This window comes from Lontra canadensis, unplaced genomic scaffold, assembly GCF_010015895.1.
Source record: "Lontra canadensis isolate GAN:19392208 unplaced genomic scaffold, GSC_riverotter_1.0 scaffold23, whole genome shotgun sequence".
In the NCBI taxonomy this organism is placed as follows: domain Eukaryota; kingdom Metazoa; phylum Chordata; class Mammalia; order Carnivora; family Mustelidae; genus Lontra; species Lontra canadensis.
The window spans coordinates 5,838,097-5,855,203 of NW_022631017.1; the positions used below are offsets into that span (position 1 = coordinate 5,838,097).

General features: G+C 54.0%; 2 protein-coding genes across 7 annotated transcripts in view; both read right to left on the minus strand.

Moving 5' to 3' along the window:
• The window catches only part of PTK7 (protein tyrosine kinase 7 (inactive)), a 61,141-nt gene extending 58,920 nt beyond the window's left edge, over positions 1–2,221 (minus strand). The window contains exon 1 of the mRNA XM_032862129.1: positions 1,951–2,221. Within this exon, the coding sequence (XP_032718020.1) occupies positions 1,951–2,029 (79 nt within the window). The 5' untranslated portion in view covers positions 2,030–2,221. The remainder of the gene's footprint in view (positions 1–1,950) is intronic.
• Positions 2,222–3,464: 1,243 nt separating this feature from the next.
• Positions 3,465–17,053, minus strand: KLC4 (kinesin light chain 4). 6 transcript variants are annotated; one of them, XM_032862131.1, is made up of 16 exons: positions 16,948–17,053; positions 14,847–15,129; positions 13,422–13,652; positions 11,883–11,964; positions 11,067–11,277; positions 10,506–10,593; positions 9,003–9,104; positions 8,610–8,783; positions 8,191–8,290; positions 7,804–7,856; positions 7,534–7,604; positions 7,263–7,371; positions 6,105–6,245; positions 5,516–5,631; positions 5,097–5,160; positions 3,465–3,923 (listed from the first exon to the last, which is right to left on the minus strand). In XM_032862131.1, exons 2-16 carry the CDS (start codon positions 15,102–15,104, stop codon positions 3,873–3,875), a joined length of 1,851 nt encoding a protein of 616 aa, XP_032718022.1. In that variant the 5' UTR covers positions 15,105–15,129; positions 16,948–17,053; the 3' UTR covers positions 3,465–3,872. The 6 variants fall into 6 exon arrangements, with proteins under 6 accessions (XP_032718022.1, XP_032718024.1, XP_032718023.1 ...); XM_032862133.1 differs by lacking the exon at positions 16,948–17,053 and adding an exon at positions 16,411–16,518; XM_032862132.1 differs by lacking the exon at positions 16,948–17,053 and adding an exon at positions 16,388–16,431.
• Positions 17,054–17,107: the final 54 nt, after the last annotated feature.

Consider the following 17,107-nt stretch of genomic DNA (forward strand, 5'->3'; position numbering starts at 1 on the left):
TCGGCCTTGGCTGAAATTGCTTACAGCACACGGGCAGGTTCCACACCAGGACACACTTGGTGGAACTGATTTAAGGCTTTCATTCAAATGTTCCTTTGTTGAACACAAGACATCTCCCCACCCCCAGAAGAGACTGCAGACTTCCAGTCCCAAACCGCCAGCCTGCCCTAACCACCCCCCCACACACACATACAGGACGCCCTGTCTCTCTCCACTTAAACACCCGTCATCGGATTAACATCGATTAACATCAGAGTTGTCTTCTCACGGAAAGAATTTAGGAATTTAGTATTTGTTGACTAACAAGGACCGAGTCTCCACCAGAAATTCCCCTTGACTCCAGAGCTCTAAACATCAGCAATGAAGACAGCCGTAGCAGGCGACCCACTCACCCAAAGCCCAACAGCCACCAATCCAGGAAGCCAGCGAGCTGGGGCTGCTCGTCCATCTGGCTGCCCCCACCCCATCCTGGCTGCACAAAAAAACTTTCAGACTTCCTCTGGGAGCAGATGTGGGTCCTGCCACGAGCAATAACCACCCTACACATCACAAGGAACACAGGGAAGCTCCAGAAAGACCTCCTACGATTCCTGGGAACTTGTTCTTACCTCTCCTTTTAAACTAGGGCTGGGGGAGATGTTGATTCCATCACCACCAAAATCCCTCAACAGCTGACAGCCAGGGAGATGTCGGAAAAGGCAATTCTCTACCCCCACCCGCCCTGTAGACACTCTTCCAAGAAAGAGGAAAAGTGTTACGCTAGGACCAGGAGTCCTGGGCAGATTCCTCCAAAAAGGGCTGCTGCCAGGATCATCACCAAAGATTTTGTGTTGTGGGTTTCTTTTTCTTTTTCTTTTATTTGGGGAGGGGAGTGTTGCATATTTCCAGTCCAGGCCGTTTGTGGTGTGCAGGTAGCTTGGTGCTTTCCTGTAAAGCACTTCAACACCTCAGTGGTGACTCTCAGGTGTGACCAAGCCAGGAAATAAAGGCGGGGGATGGTGGGGGTGGGGGTGGGGGGGGTGTCGGGTCCAGTCTGCCCCGTAGATACAAGCCACACCCTCATCAAAATGCTAAGGCCCTCCAATAAAGCGCAGAATGAACTCTTTTTGCCTTTCTGCCCGCAGAATGAGAGATTTTCCTTCCTCCGGAGGAGAGACAGGATGGAAATCCAGGAAGGAGCAGAACCAACCCCGTCCGCACCTTTGCAGGCCGGCCATGCCCGATTTTGGCAGCGGCCTTCACACATTAGTCACCACGACAGCCTCGGACTCCCTGCTCCCCAGATTCGACCCGGCTGAGAGTGGGCTCCGGGCTCGGGGCTCCGGGCTCAGGCCCAAGAGCTGGAGGAGACGGGGCGGGCCCTATTTTTCCCTTTCTCCTGCCCGCACTAGCAGGGTCATCAGGGTCCCAGCCTGGCTCAGGAACTTGGGAGAAGGGAAGCCGGGAGCGTCTGGCCGGCGTAGGTAACAAAGCTCCGAGCTCCGCGCGGCGCAGGTCGATCCCGAATCCGGCCCCAGGCCGGCCTCCTTCACCTAGGCTGAGACTGCTGGAGGGACTCCGTCCCCCCACCAGCCACCGCATCGCGCTCCCCTAAAGTAGGGACAGAGTCGTTTCCCTCCCGAAAAGAAACTCCCCAGCGGAGCCCGGGAGCCAGCAACTCCCGGCAGTTCCCGAGCAAACTCTCCGCTCCGACAGGGAAAACTCCGTGGCGGGTGGAAAGGCGTCCTCGCTAGTGCCAAGGGAGAGGGGCCCGGGCGAATCCAAGGGGGCGAGTCCGCGGGGGCTTCGCCACCCCGGGCGCCAGGACTTCGCGCCTGCCGCCAGCCTCTCCACCACTCCAGGGTGTCTCGCCCGGCCCAGCTGCCTAAAGCCACCTCCTCGTGCCCCCTTTTGCCCGCGGGGCTCCCGCGCGCTCCCCGAGCCCCGTCCCCGCAGCTCGCCGCGACTCACCGCCCAGCAGCGGCAACAGCAGGACGCTGAGCAGGGGCAGCCGGCGGAGATTGCTCGGGATTCCCGGCGCAGCTGCCATCGCGGCAGGCTCGGGAGAAGGACCCGGCCAGCGCTCGGCGGGCGTTCGAACTGCGCTCGGCGGCGGGCCCGGGAGGCCGAGCGCACCAGAGGGCGGGCGCCGCTGCAGCAGCCGCAGCCAGAGCCCGAGCCCGAGGCGTCCCGAGCCGGACCCGCGCGCCGCTGGTACCTCCGAGCCCTCGCGCGCGGCCGCCACCGTAGCTGCTGCTGCCGTCGCCGCCGCCGCCAGGCCCCGCCCCGCGACGACCCTCCCCGCCGGCCGCCGCGCGGCGCCCCGCCCCTTCGACGCCCCCTCCCCGTCGCGGCGGGGAGGAGCTCGCAGTAGGGGGAGGGGTCTGGAGATGGATAGGGGACAGAGGGAGGCAGGCCCTGGGGAGTGCGGGGACCTGAGCGAGGTAGGGCAGCATAGGCTGTGCCTACCGTCCATTCTGCAGGGACTTGGGGAACCAAAGTGACTTTAGTGGCCCCTGCGGAGGATGGTTCTGGGCCTTCCCGGGGGCTCTGGGCAACTGTTTCCCCCAAATTCTCTGGGTAGAAAAGGGAAAAGGTGGGCTCTGGCTCACTTCTCAACGACCTAAAATCCTGAGGAAGACCTAGAACAGAAGGGTGTCCTTGATGTCCCCCAAGCAAGGTAACCTGGAGTTACTGAAGAACCCCAGGAGAGATACAGCCTGGAGAAGTGAAGGACCCGTGCATGGCTGGGGTCTGGTTTGGCTCTGGACCAATCTGAACCCAAAGGTAGAAACAGACTGGGCTCTGAATGCCTGGCTGAAGGCTGTTAAACTGACAAATTTATCCCAAGTCCATCTCCAGGCAGTCTGGGCTGCAGGGCATGGCCAAGTCTCCAGCTGTGGGGAGGCCCTGCGCAGCCCTTGTTCCAGGCACCCCCAACCCCCAGCGCCACCACCCCCACATTCTTTCTTTGTTGTGAAAGCAGCAAGGGGTGTAGGAGGCGGGTCAGGAGGAGTCAAGCTTTAGAAGATGGGCCCCAGCTGCTGCTCAGGCCTCCAGGATATGCTGAGAGGGGATGGATAGTGAGTGCCTCATCCCCCTCTGACTCCGGAGGGCCCCCCAGGCCCGCTTAGACCTCCCTTCCCCCAAGCAGCTGGGAGGAGGAGGGGCAGCCACAGAGGGCCTCACAGGCCGGGAGCTGTGGCGCCAGAACTCCAGGGTCCTGCCACATGGCCACCACATGTCCCTGACAACCCAGTCCATAGCACCTTCTCCTTGGGGTTGTGGGCCTCCTCCCCCATCCCCCAGATGCCTTCCTGCAGGCCCTGCTGCAGAGGATACAAACAGAGGAAGGAAGAGAGGAGAGATCCAAGAATCAACACTTCTCTTGTTGCCCCATCCATCACTGTCCCTTGCCCTTCTGCGAAGGGCCCCAACACAACCCTTGCTCCCTACCCTCTTCGGTCAGGACTCAAGTGGCAAAATGGTTACCTGATTCTTTTATTTAAGAAAAGTGAAATACACGGACCTGAAGTGAGGCAGCAGAGGGAACAAGAGAGGCCAGAGCAAGGCAGCTTGGCTGGCCAGCTCCAAACCCTCTGACTGAAAAGCCAGCAGCAGGCTCCATCTCTGAGATGCGTGCCTGCTCCTTAAGCATCTTGGGGGCCTCAGAGCTAGCTACTCTAGAGGACTATGAGGAGAGGGTGTCCTGAGGGTCCTTCCTGAGGGGAATTCCTGAGGAGGGAGCCAAGACCCTACGGGCAGCAGCAATCTTCTGGTTAACTGCTCTCCCTTCCCTGTCCCACCTTGGGATTGGAAGAGCCAGGAGCAATAGGGAATGCTGAGAGGGCTGTGGGGGGAGACCCAGCAGACCTGGGGGGGTGGGTTGAATGTCAGCTGCTTGAAGAGAGATCCGTAGTGCTGGCACTGAGGCCCCGGGAGACCTGAAACAGACAACACCATGCCATCAGACCAGGGACCTCGGCTTCCCAAAGACTGTCCCCTGGAGTCTAGCCATTACGTGACTGTGACTGCAGTCTGTCTCTAGAGCCAGGGTGGAGCCTGGAACTTCATTCTCAAGCTCTGGGGCACTGTGTAGTTTTGGCCTTTGCTAGGATGTTCAAGAAGGCCATGATCTAAGGGCGCCTGGGTGGCTCAGTCCTTAAGCATCTGCCTTCGGCTTAGGTCATGATCCCAGCATTCTGAGATCCAGCCCCACAGTGAGCTCCCTGCTCAGCGGGAAGCCTGCTTCTCCATCTCCCCCTCCCCATGCTTGTGTTCCCTCTCTCTCTGTCTCTCTGTGAAATAAATAAATAAAATCTTAAAAAAAGAAAAGAAAAGAAGGGATGGCTGGGTGGCTCAATCGGTTAAGCCACTGCCTTCGGCTCAGGCCATGATCCCAGGGTCCCAGGATTGAGTCCTGAATAGGGCTCCTTGCTCCACAGGGAGCCTGCTTCTCTCTCCCTCTCTGCCTGCCACTCTGCCTGCCTGTGTGTGCGCGCGCGCTCTCTCTCTCTCTCTCTGACAAATAAATAAATAAATAAATAAATTCTTAAAAAAATAATAATAAAAATTTAAATTTAAATTTAAAAAAGAAGAAGAAGAAGAAAGCCATGATCTGGTGGAGAGAGTGCTTGAAAGACCAACATGAATATCAGCCTATATCCTATACTCTGACTGTGTTGACACAAATGGCCAGTTGCCATTAACATGTCGTTACTGCTGTCTCAGATATAGATGACTTAATACTGTTTTTTTTTTCTTTTTCCCTTCTCATCTGCCACCCAGTCCCCAAAGGGGAGAATATGGTGGCTGCAGGAGGAAGAGCAGTTGGTATCCCCAAATGATTCTTGAATTATCCATAATTCCAAAGTACCAGTTTAGAGAACATCAACTCCTGTTACTTTCCTGATTAATTTACTCACTTCCATCTCTGACCCAAAACTGTCCCATAGTGGTTACCACCCCAACAAGGTGTCTGCGTGATTCTCTTCAACCCAACTCCAGTTCCCTGGCTGAGTCTTCACCCCAGAAGACTCTCTCCTCTTCTCTAGCTCCTGTGACACCGGCCCCATGGCTCCCCTTTTTTGCTCACCCACCCATAAGCTCTCTCTCACCTGGAGGGGTGCTGCACTGGGTTGATTCAAATAGTTTAAGGAGGCTGCCCGCTTCATGTTGCTGCTGCAGTGCAAAAAGAAGAACTGAGGCCCTCTCTCTTCCCGGTTAGAGGTTCTAACACTATGGGCCCCTCATGCATTGCTGTACGCATCAAATCACAGCCTCCTCACCATCTGACAACCACCCCCCCCAACGCACACACATGCACACTCTCTTAACTTCATCAGTGACCGGCATCTCCTCATCACCTCTCCCGACCCCTGGGGCACCCATCTTTCCCAAACTCTTTCCCCAGGACCATCCCATCAACCTCCTCCAGGTTTCTCTCCAAGACACTTCTCCAGAGATGGGGGGCCAAGAGGAGTTGGAGGCAAGGGCTTACTGATCTGCTTTACCATCTCTCAGTCTCACTGTGTACCTGGAGGGCCGAGGCTCAGTCCCCTGGAGTTTCCTCACCAGGAGTTCGCTGCTTCTACGAAGCACATCCCGGATCTTGCCCAGAGAACCACTCCTCTGCAGGGTCCCACTGCCATCCTGGCAGAGAGGGATGGGGCACAGAAGCTAAGGGGAGCCCATGCAGACAGGCTTCCAAGTCTACCGTTCCCATTTATCCTGCACACATCCCACCTCCCCCAAAAGCCTCATGATTGAAATCAAGAGCCCTAGGGACGCCTGGGTGTCTCAGTTGGTTAAGCGTCTGCTTTTGGCTCAGGTCATGATCCCAGTATCCTGGGATCAAGTCCGGTACCAGGCTCCTTGCTCGTCAGGGAGCCTGCCTCTCCCCCTGCTCATGCTCTCTGACAAATAAATAAAATTAAAAAAAAAAAAAAAAAAGTAAAGAAGAGCCTTATCAATAATGGCTTGCCTACCCCCTTGTGAGGGTAGGACAAACTGAACTGGAATGTGGACTACATGCTCTCATGTCCTACCTGGGCAGGCCCAGAGCTTCTCCCCATCACACCAGCAGGAGGGAGCCCGAGAGACCAAGGGGCAATAATGAGACTCACCCCTGACCATTCCACGGCCACAGAAGCGTCTTCACCTCCCTCAAACTTCACACTGCCCCCAGGGCCCTCCTGAGAGGTCCTTCCACTGTCACCTTCCCCAAGCAGCTCAGCCACCTTGGTTTGGCTGATAGGGTCAGTGCCCTGGAAGGAAAAGATAGGCGCTGAGAATCTGCACTCCTTAACTCCTCAGGCTGGAGCTTTCAAACTTTTTTTTTATCATTAGCCCCAACAGGGGAGACATTTTTCCTTGTGATGTCCTAGTACACACATATTGGAAAGTACTTGCCTCTTCTCTTTGCAATGCATTCCTACTTACAAACAGATATCCATTTTCATTATGGCCACACTGAATTGATTTCAAGAACCACTAGTGAGGGGCACATGGGTGGCTCAGTCATTAAGCATCTGCCTCTGGCTCAGGTCATGATCCCAGAGTTCTGGGATCAAGCCCCGCATCAGGGTCTCTGCTCAGCGGGCAGCCTGCTGCTACCTCTCCCACTCCCCCTGCTTGTGTTGCCTCTCTGTGTCAAATAAATTTTTAAAATCTTAAAAAAAAAAAAAAAAAAGACCCACTAATGAGTCATGACCCACAATTTGAGAGACTGACTTCAGGCTCCCCTCAACCTCAACCCCCTCACCCACACCACCCATGACCCTTCTCAGTAACTTCTTCAAACTGTGAAAGGACATGACTTTCCTTTCAATAGTCCCGTTTAGTGATGTGAACCTTGAACTTGGAGTCCTGACCATAAAGGGCGTGGGTAAAAACACACTTAAAAACAACCACAATTGGGGCACCTGGGTGGCTCAGTGGGTTAAGGCCTCTGCCTTCGGCTCGGGTCTTGATCCCGGGGTCCTGGGATCGAGCCCTGCATCGGGCTCTCTGCTTGGCGGGGAGCCTGCTTCCCCCTCTCTCTCTGCCTGCCTCTCTGCCTACTTGTGATCTCTCTCTGTCAAATAAATGAATAAAATCTTTAAAAAAAAACAAAAACAAAAACAAACAAACAAAAAAAAACAACCACGACTACAAGAGACTCTCACCTCCATTTCCCCGCTTTCTCCTCGGCCTCTCATTCTTCTGAGACTCTAAAGAAGCCTTGGTGATCCCCCATCTCCAGGACCTACCTTCCAGACCTCCTTCCCCTCCTGGTCACTGACCTGTTTCTGGGAGCGTAGGGCACATTCTTCTAGGGTCTCGGCTGCCTCCAGCTTTCCCTGGCGCCTGTACAGAGCTCCGAGGTTTCTCAGAGTAGTGTTCACTGTGGGGCTGTGGGAAGAAAGTGAGGATGGGTTCAGAAGAGAAAGAGGTGAGAGAGGGAGCAGAGCCAAGAGAAGGTTAAAGGGATGAGGGGAAAAGGTCCCAGAGGCAAGGCTCAGGGTTTGGATGGAGGGCGTGGGAGGCCAAGCCAGCATCTCACTGGCTGCTCACCTGCTCACTTTGCAGGCCTTGTACCAGCCTCCGTACTCAGTGTAGGGTGTGCCACCCTCTCGGTGTCGGCTCTGCAGAACAGAGGGGAGGGTAAGCCAGAGCTGAAAACACAGAGATGCCTAGGGGCTACGGTGTGGGCTGGGCTAGGGAAGGCACTGGACATCTGGGGCTGGTGGTCAGATGGGAAAGAGTTAAGGAGCTGGGCTCATGCAAGGAGGAAGCCAGAGATCCTGGTGGCCTGGGGCTCCCCAGGCTGGACCCCACACTCACTTTGCTCATTTCCTCCCGCTCCTCTGCATGCATCCAGATGGGCTTGTGGTCATCTAGGAGTGATACATGGATGGGGTAGTAAGGTTAGAGAACAGAGCTAGACAGTACAGAGGGGAGCCATGAGTCAGAGGCCCATGGAGCTGAACTAAAGGGGTCTGGCTCTGCCTGGGAACCATTGGGGCGTAACCCCTCACCTTTGGTCTGCATTTTTTTTAAGTAGGCTCCACAGGTGGAGCCCAATGCAGGGCTTGAACTCATGACCCTGAGATCAAGACCGGAGCCGAGATCAAGAGTCTGACACTCAACTGACTGAGCCACCACCCAGGTGCCCCGGGTCTGCATCTCTTCACCACCCTGTAGCTCCCTCCCCAGGCCCACCCCACTCACCATCCACAGACCCAAACTCCTGCACATGCGCACGGGTCAGAATCTCTTTATAGAGAGTCTCAGCCTCAGCATATTTGCCCTGTTTCAGGTAACAGGAAGCCTGCAGGCAGAAAGGCAAAAACACGGGACAGAGACAAGGTCTCTCAGCAGGGCTCAGGGACTTCCACCTCTTGGTTTCTTTGTGACTTTTCCCAGAGATCCTCCTCAGACTTTCTTTTCTAGCTGCAGGGTCAAGGGTGTTCACTCTGCTCCCAGGAGGCTATGGGACTTCGCCCTGCCACTGGAATGAGGCAGAGCCCTCAGCCCCAAAGGCAGCCCCCCAGAGGCACAAAGGTGATGAGGTCAGCGTACCACAGTAGGGTGCTTTCCCTTCCCCTCCCTCCATGCCCTTCCAAGTTGTTCTTCCCTTCTGCCCTTACCAGGTTGTTCTTGGTCCGGGCTACATTAGGGTTGTCCGGTCCCAGCTGCCCCTCATAGATAGCCAGGGCCCGCCTATAATAGCGCTCCACAGCCTCATACTTGCCCTGGTTTTGGCATAACAGGGCCAGGTTGTTCAGCTGCTTTGCCACATCTGGGTGGTCAGTGCCCAGGACCTGGAAGGGAGTAAAGGAGTGACAGATGGCTACGGCCGTGTGTGTGTGTGTGTGTGTGTGTGTGTGTGTAACCCACGTGGGGAGCAGGGGAAGGGAATGACAAGAGAGGGAACAAGGCAAAGAAAGAGGGTTGAGTAAAAACATGAGGGAGGAGGGTAGACTGGAAGAGAGCTGGTGGAGGAAGGGTCACAGCATCAGAGAACGAGAGAACACAGGCACCTTTTCTCGAATCTCCAGTGCACGCTGGCACAGTGGTTCGGCCTCCTTGTATTTGCCCCTTTTGCCATAGAGCACAGCCAGATTGTTGAGTGTGGCAGCCACCTGGGAAGAAAGGCCCGTCCCCTCAGCATCGGTGCCTTGAGATCCAGGGGTTCGCCCCCTGCACAACAGGGCCCCACGCTGCAGGACTCCCAAGGGAAGAGGACCCCGGCCAGCCTAGCCAGAGGCGGGGAGGTTCTGAAGGTTCTCTCTTGGGGGTGGTACCGCCCTCTAGGGGGATTTGTAGATATTTCTGGAAGTGGGATTTGGTGTGGTTTTTGGTGGCCATGAAGACTGGGGGCACTATCACCTTTGGAAAGGTAAGGATGGTACAGATGTTCTGCGTGTGTGGGATAGCTCTGTTAACTTTGGAGCGTCCGGCCAGACGTCTGAGCATCGTGAGCCTTGACCCTTAGCGGGATAGCAAGAGGGGAGCTGTTTTCTCAGCTACATTGCCCCTGCCTACCACACGTTGCAACATAAAAAATTATGTTCATAATTTTGCAAAATACCTTGTTTGCAAAAATACCTTTTTTCTCATTTTCTCCACTGTGACAATCCATCATTGCTCGTTTTCTCATCATATACGAATAAATCTGGCCTGTTGTTACTGAGTCTGACATGGGTTTTTAATCTTGTATCCACCAATACTTCTGCTCTGTCATTTTTTTTTAAGTTTACTTATTTATTTTTTTAGTAATCTCTGTGCCCAATGTGGGGCATAGACCCCAACATCAAGAGTCACACGCTCTTCTAAGTCAGCCATGTGCCCCTGCCCTGTCGTTTTTTTCTTAGTACTTCTTACATCCAGTGTCTTACTGCTCTCAATGCTCTAAATCTAAAGTTGTATTATATCATATTATATGTAAGTTATGATCTGTATTATGTCTTCTACTGTAGTTGGAGTTAATAGAACTGTTAGCATGTCATGTTTTCATTTCATTATAACACATCCTATGTGTTATTTTATTCTGTTACTTTCCTCATTTTTATATGATAAGTTGCCATTCAACATTTTTTGGAATTGTATGTGTAGGTCAGTTACAGTGTCTATGAATCATGCTTCAGGAAAATACTCATTATAAGAAAGACTCATGGGGCGCCTGGGTGGCTCAGTGGGTTAGGCCGCTGCCTTTGGCTCAGGTCATGATCTCGGAGTCCTGGGATCGAGCCCCGCATCGGGCTCTCTGCTCAGCAGGGAGCCTGCTTCCTCCTCTCTCTCTGCCTGCCTCTCTGCCTGCTTGTGATCTCTCTGTCAAATAAATAAATAAAATCTTAAAAAAAAAAAATAAGAAAGACTCATTGTGCCTCAAAGAGCTGAGAACCCCTGGGCTTAGCAGAGAGGGCCTGGAAGAAAGAAGCCCTCACAGCAACTCCCTCCACAGTGAGTGGGCTGAGGGCAGTGGATAAACAAACTAAGAGAAGCCAAAAGAGCAGGAGGTGAGGAGGGCAAGGAGTACTGACAGCAGGGTGGTCCCGGCCCAGGGTGCTCTCCCGGATGTTGAGGGCGTCATTCAACAGGTGGGCAGCTTCCTTATACTTATTCTGGTCCCTGGAAGAGAAGAGAAGTGACAGGGGTTACCCTGAACTCTGCCCCCAAGTCATCTCTTTCCTTCCTTCCCTTCAGTATGACTGAGGTACATTTAAGGGTTAGGGCCCCCCCCCGAGGAGACAGGAAGCCTAGGGGAGAGCAGTTAGAGTTCACCAACATGCCTCTATGTGGATCCAGAACACTGCCATGCAAAGAGGAGACCAGCTATAGGATGCAAGAGACGGAGAGAGAGAGGGAAAGAGACCCTCCCAAAGGAGGGAATGGAGAAGCAAAGAGCCTGAGAGGTGAGTGGCTCTGAGGTCAAGGGGTGAGGTATGGAAAGAACGAGAGTGCAGAGGAAGGCCACGAGTGGGGTCACTTGGGATGCCCAGCAGAGAGAAGAGGTACCCTCTGGAGAGGAGGAATGGGAGCTGAAGGTGGATCAAGGTGGGAACCTGGAGGCAGAGCTAGAAGATGAGGAGGCCAGGACTCACCGATACACCAGAGCAAGGATGTTGAGCATGGTTGCGACATCAGGGTGGCCACGGCCAGACGTGCGCTCCAGGTCCTCCAGTGCCTGCTTACAGAGTGGCACGGCCACCTCATAGCGACCCTGGGCTGCGTACTGGATCACCAAGTTGTGCAGGGTCCTCAGCCTCGCTGGGATCTCATATCCACTGTGCTGGGCACCCTGGCTACGGGACACTATCCATCCCGGAAAATGAACAGGAGACTTCCTCAGGGCACTTCCTCTCCCCTTTGCTGTCCGCCCTCCCCACCCCAACCCTGCCTGTGCACACCCCCTGTCACGGCCTCCCACCCCCCAGACCCACCTCTACTGCTATTCCTTCACCCACTCCCTGGTACCTGTGCCCCTCACAAACCCATTTGTTCACCCAATCACTCATACATCCAATAAACTTTACTCAGTAAGCATGAGCCAGGGGCTGTGTCAGGGATGTGAAAATAGGAAAGACCTGCTTCTTTCCCTCGAGGACCTCATGTTCTTTTACTCCAGGGTCATCATCCCATTCGACTTTGCGCTCCTTACAGGCAAGAACTCTGTCATTCTCAACTCAGTCTCCCTAGTGCCTACCATAGGGCTCAAGACACATTAATGGTGTAATAAATATTGGTGAATAATGGGGAGGCTGTGGAAATGGAACCAGTAGCCCAGACTCTACCCTATCTCCAGGGGAAGTGAAGAACATATTTCTGGATGGTGAGCATCCCGTATGCAAGGGGGGGCCACATCTGGGACCAGCCCTCTGCTGCCCCTCTTTACCCTCCAACTCCAAAGGCAAACTCACAGCCATTGCTGGAGTCTTCTTCTTCCTCATTGGGGAAGAGATCATCCAGGGAATCCTTGGTGGCATCACCCTCCTTCTCCTCCTGGAAGGCAAGAAGCAGCATGGCTAGGCATAGATATCCCCAGTAGCCTCTTCAGGGCCCCTCTAAGGGATGAAATCACTGACAGGTGGAGAAGACTCTTGTTCATGTCCCTGCCACTGGGAAGGCCAGCATCTGTCCACCAATCTCAGCCCGCTCTTGTTTGTAAATATCCTTCTTTCACATTGAGAGCTTCCTAAGCACCCTCATTCTCTAGCCTCCACACCTCCCCACCCCCCTCAGTTCTTGTAATTATAGCCCAGTGCTGATCCCTGTGTGTTTACACTGATTATATGTCTGTCTTATCTTTCCTGAGGGCAGGGAGTAAGTCTGATCTTATTGACACGTACCCAAAGAGTACCCAAAGCATTTAGCTCAGCCTCCTCCCCATGATCTACCACCACTCCCTCTGGACTCAGTGCCCAGCCCTCACTGTCTCACCTACTTCCACATGGGGAAATTTGCTTTGCGCCACGAGCACATCAACCTTGCCTAAACACCTCCAAGCCTCCCACCCAGCCTTGTCAATGCGTCCAGTGAAAATCATCCCAGTTTTCCTGGGAGAGATCAGCTCTCCAGCCCTGGAGCCTTATCTATTGGCACATTGCCACCCCCAGTCTAGAAAGCTCCTCCTTTCCCCTTCATCATCCATCAAAATCCAGCCCAACTCCTAACCTGTACAATGAAAAAAATCCAACCCAAATCGTACCCCCTCCCTGTGTATGACCTCATCTGCAAATCCTTCTCAGGCCATTCCAGTCCCCACAAACCGATCCTGGAATCCCTCCCATTACTGAACCACTCATCCAGCACTGAGCATCTGAAGTGTCACATCGTGTCGACGACATTGTGTCATCACACATGTGTCCTTATGTGTAAGCCTTGGCCCTGCAGCTCCATTAGGAGCTTGAGAGGACGAAACTCTCTCTTACAGTTCTTGACATCTCCCCCACACACAGCCTCTCACACTGCCTACAGCAGAGGGATAAACACCTGACTGTTGAGTGAGGTTTACACTTCATACATCTTGAGAGCAAATTTTAGGAGGGTCTTGCTCGACTGTGCTATGGTTTTCCGCGTTGGAGCATGTAGGATTCTGGGCTGGAATTGCCCGGGTGCTTATGTGTCTCCCACAACCCCAAAACCTCTAACTGGGGGAGCAGGAACTCTGTCTGCCTCGGTCACTGCTGCACCCCCCAGCAGAGTGCGCAGTGCCCGGCATACACAGCTGTCACGGAACTACATGGAGACCAAATGAGCTAAGACTGTTTCAGCCATGTTCCTCTCTGGAGTTGGTGTCAGGACCTGCGTTCGGCCAGGTGGGGGCAGGTCGTGCAGCACGGCCGGTCCCTGCTGCTCGTGACCAGTTGCCCCCATGTCTCTGGTGACTCCTAGCTGTCCCCCCCAATACTGGTGACTCCCAGCTACCCCAGTAGCCAGCCTTGCTGGCACGCACTTACCGCAGTGTGCCCATCCTCATCATACTGGCGCAGCTGGCCCAGGAACTCCAGGTGCTTCTTTTCCTCCTCCAGCTGGGCCACGGCCTGTTCGCTGCGCTGGAGCCGCTGCTGGGTGCCTGCCAGCTCATCCCGGAGCCACTGGTTCTCCTGACACAGCCTCCGTACCTGAGCCCGCAGCTTCTGTTTCTCCGACTCCACCGTGCTCAGGTGGCTGGCCAAAGCCAGCATCACCTAGGTGGGCACATCCCATGAGTGCCCGACTCTGGACTAGAGTGTTCCGGGATTAAGTGGGAGGGGAGCCTACCGGGAGGCAGCAAGACTGGCAGGGGCCAGGAGGCGGGGTTGGGCAGCAAGAGTGCTACCTTCGAAATACACCCTCAATCCAATTTTTCATCACCTTCAGAGCCACCACCCTGGGCCAGGTCACCTCACTTCCCACCTGGGTGACTACCACTGCCTCCTCACTAGCCTCTGTTTTGGTCCTTTTTCCTTGGAGTCTGTTCTCAACCCAGCAGCCAGCTAGTCCTTGTAACATGTTAAGTCAGACCACATCACTCCTCTGCTCCATGTATTCCAATAACTTTCATCTCATTCAAAGTAAAAGCAACATCCTTGTGATGAACCACGAGTTCCACATGATCTGTCCCCTTGGCTCTTAACCCTGCTATACCTTACACTTCATTTTCTCTCTTTCTTTCTCCTTCTTTTTTCTTTTCCTTCATTCTTTCTCTTCCTTCCTTTCTTTTAAGATTTTTGATTTTTAAGTAATCCCTCTACCCGATGTGGGGCTCGAACTCACGACCCTGAGATCAAGAGTCTCACGCTCCATGACAGAGCTGACCTGGCGCCCCTGCACTTCATTTCCTATTTTGCTTCACCTCACCCGCTCTTACTGCAGCCATACTGGTCCCTCACTGGCCTCACTGGGAATGCTCCAGTTCCGGGCCTTTGTAGGTACTGCCCACTCTGCTGTAGATGCTCGTCCCCCATTTATTGTAGGACTCACTCCCTCCTCTTCAAATCTTGGCTTAAAAGTCACCTTTCAGTAAGACTTTTTTTGACCATCATATCTAAAGTTGTATCCTCTTTCTGCACCCACTAGTCACCTTCTCTGTTTTATTTTTATCCCTTTTCCTTCACAAGTATCACTCTTTGACATACAGAATCCTTTCCTCATTTGTGTATTGTCTGCCTCCTGCAGCAAGAATGCAAGCTCTGAGATGGCAAAGATTTTTGATTATTGCATTCAGTGATGTTTCTCCAGTGGCCAGAAGGCTTGTGCCTGGCACAAAGCAGGGGCTTAATACATATTTACTACACGAATGAATGCAAGCATCTAGGACCAGGCAATCCTAAATGACCCCAAAACTCCAATCAGACAAATGCTCCTCGAAGGGCCACTTGGTATCACTTCCTTCCTCTCACCTGGGCCTCACTCAGCCCCAGCTCGATGTTTTCCATGGAACGTCGCAGCTGCCGGGCCTTCTCATGCACCAGTCCTTCTTCATGGCCTCCCTGCTGCAGACACTCAATGGTATGGGATAGACTCTGCAGAACAGCCTGATGTTCACTGTGTAGGGCCTCCAGCCCTTGGCTCACCAGCCGAGTGCTTCCCAGGATCTCCTCCTGGCTGAGCCGGTGCCCTGCAGGCTCATCCCGCTGCCCCAACACCAGGCCTGACATCTTGGCCAGGGGGACCTTGCCTGGGCTGAGGAGAAACAACAGAGTTCAGTGGGTAAAGATAAAGAGAGGCTCACCACCTTGGCTAAAGGGTGGTAAGGACCCAAGGGAAGGGACAAGAAAGAGTATGGGTGACCTTCTGGTTTAATTGGAGAGAGAGTGACCAGTAGAGAGGGAACCTACGACACTAAACGCAAAGCTAAGGTTGCGGGGAAAAAAAGAGGGAGAGGAATTGACTTGAACAAAGAAAGATTACTGAAGGAACAAAAGTGCTGAGATCTAGCAATCGGATTTAGAACTCAAAGAGAACAGAAAAGTTGTTGGAAAGAGAGCGTGGGTCAGGAATAGGAAAAGCAGGGGCGCCTGGGTGGCTCAGTGGGTTAAAGCCTCTGCCTTCGGCTCAGGTCATGAGCTCAGGGTCCTGGGATCGAGCCCTGCATTGGGCTCTCTGCTCAGTGGGGAGCCTGCTTCCTCCTCTCTCTGTCTACTTGAGATCTCTGCCTATCAAATAAATAAATAAAAATCTTAAAAAAAAAAAAAGGAATAGGAAAAGCAATCAGAGGAGAGACAGCACTACAGGGAACTTGAGGGTGTCTGGAAAACACTGAAAAAGAAACAGGGTTAAAGCAGACAGGAGATACAAAGAAAATGGTGCAGAGGTTTCAGAAAATAGGAAAGGTACAGGATTCAAAGTTACGGGGAAGAGGGGAAGAAGAAAGGAGCCTTCATTGCAGGACCCAGATGAGAGGGCCCCAGAAAGCTCAAGGTGTTCAGAATGCGTCAGCCTCGGAGCCAAGGCCAGCATCTCCAAACCTAGGAAACTCTGCTTCTTTCCCCACTAGGCCTTCAACCCATACTTCTCCCAGATGTCAGGCTCTCTTCCTACTTCCTCAAAAGAGCCTTGTTTCTCACCTTTCCAGTATGCTTACCGGTGTACGGAGCACAACCCTCGCCTGTGGCACTCAAGCCAAAGCCCGGAAGAAACTCTTTCAGTAGCCAGGTACTCACAAGGAACTGCCCTGCTCAAAGTCCAGAAGTCCAGCCTTCCCACCCCTTCACGCACCACTTCACAGCCACCCAGAAGACCTGGCGCAGAGCCCTACTCAGGACAAACACCCTCCCTCTCTCTACCTCAGGCCTTCAAAGGCGACCAGTGTCCCTCTTCCTTCCCGAAGCCAACCTCCCATCCCAGGCCACGGGGAGCTCTTTTCTCCCCAAGAAGGGAATGAGACTTGATCTGAGATCTGCGGCAAGGGGCGTGTCTGGGAAAGGGTGAGGAAGCAGACCTGGTCACTCCTGACCCATTCACTTTCATGGCTTTGTCTCTGTCATGACCACCTACTAACAGGCTCTGAGAGGAGTCACCTTAGGGTGCCTCTCAGACGCCTGATGATGCAGGAAAGAATAGTACGTCTTCTGACCGGCTGTAGGGTCACAGGGAAACGCGGTCGGTGCTGGGAGTCGGTCTCCCCAGCCTGGGCATGCAATCGAGAACTGTTCCCGGCTGTCGGTCTGCCCTGGGGCCCAGGGTGGGGACGCAGTGAGACGGGCGGGGGCGATGGGGGGGAGGTGCAGGGGCACCGCCGAGCTCCGCGTTTCGGGCGAGTACCCAGGAGCCAGAGAACGCCGAGGTCAAGGAGTCCGTCGGTAGCGCAGGGGGCGGGGCAGGCCGTCTGTCTGTCCTTCTGGACGCCGAGGGGCGGGAAGACTCGCGGGGGGCGGGGTTTTTCAGCTTGTCTGGAGTTGTGTGAGGTCGGCTGGTGGGCCTTTGTCCCTCTGTCCCGGAATGCGGAAAAGAGGTAGTGGGACCTCAACGCTAAGCCCCAAAGTACCCTCAAAGACTCACCCGCAGTCTGTCGCTCCGGCTGCCTCCCTTGCCGGTACTGCCCCTTTAAATCCATCATGGCTGCCGCTCGAGGCAATTGTTTTGACGGCTCCGAGGGGCGGGGCCTGCTCCCCAGTCACGCGACCTAAGGGCTGTCGGAGGATTGGCTTTGACCACCCGC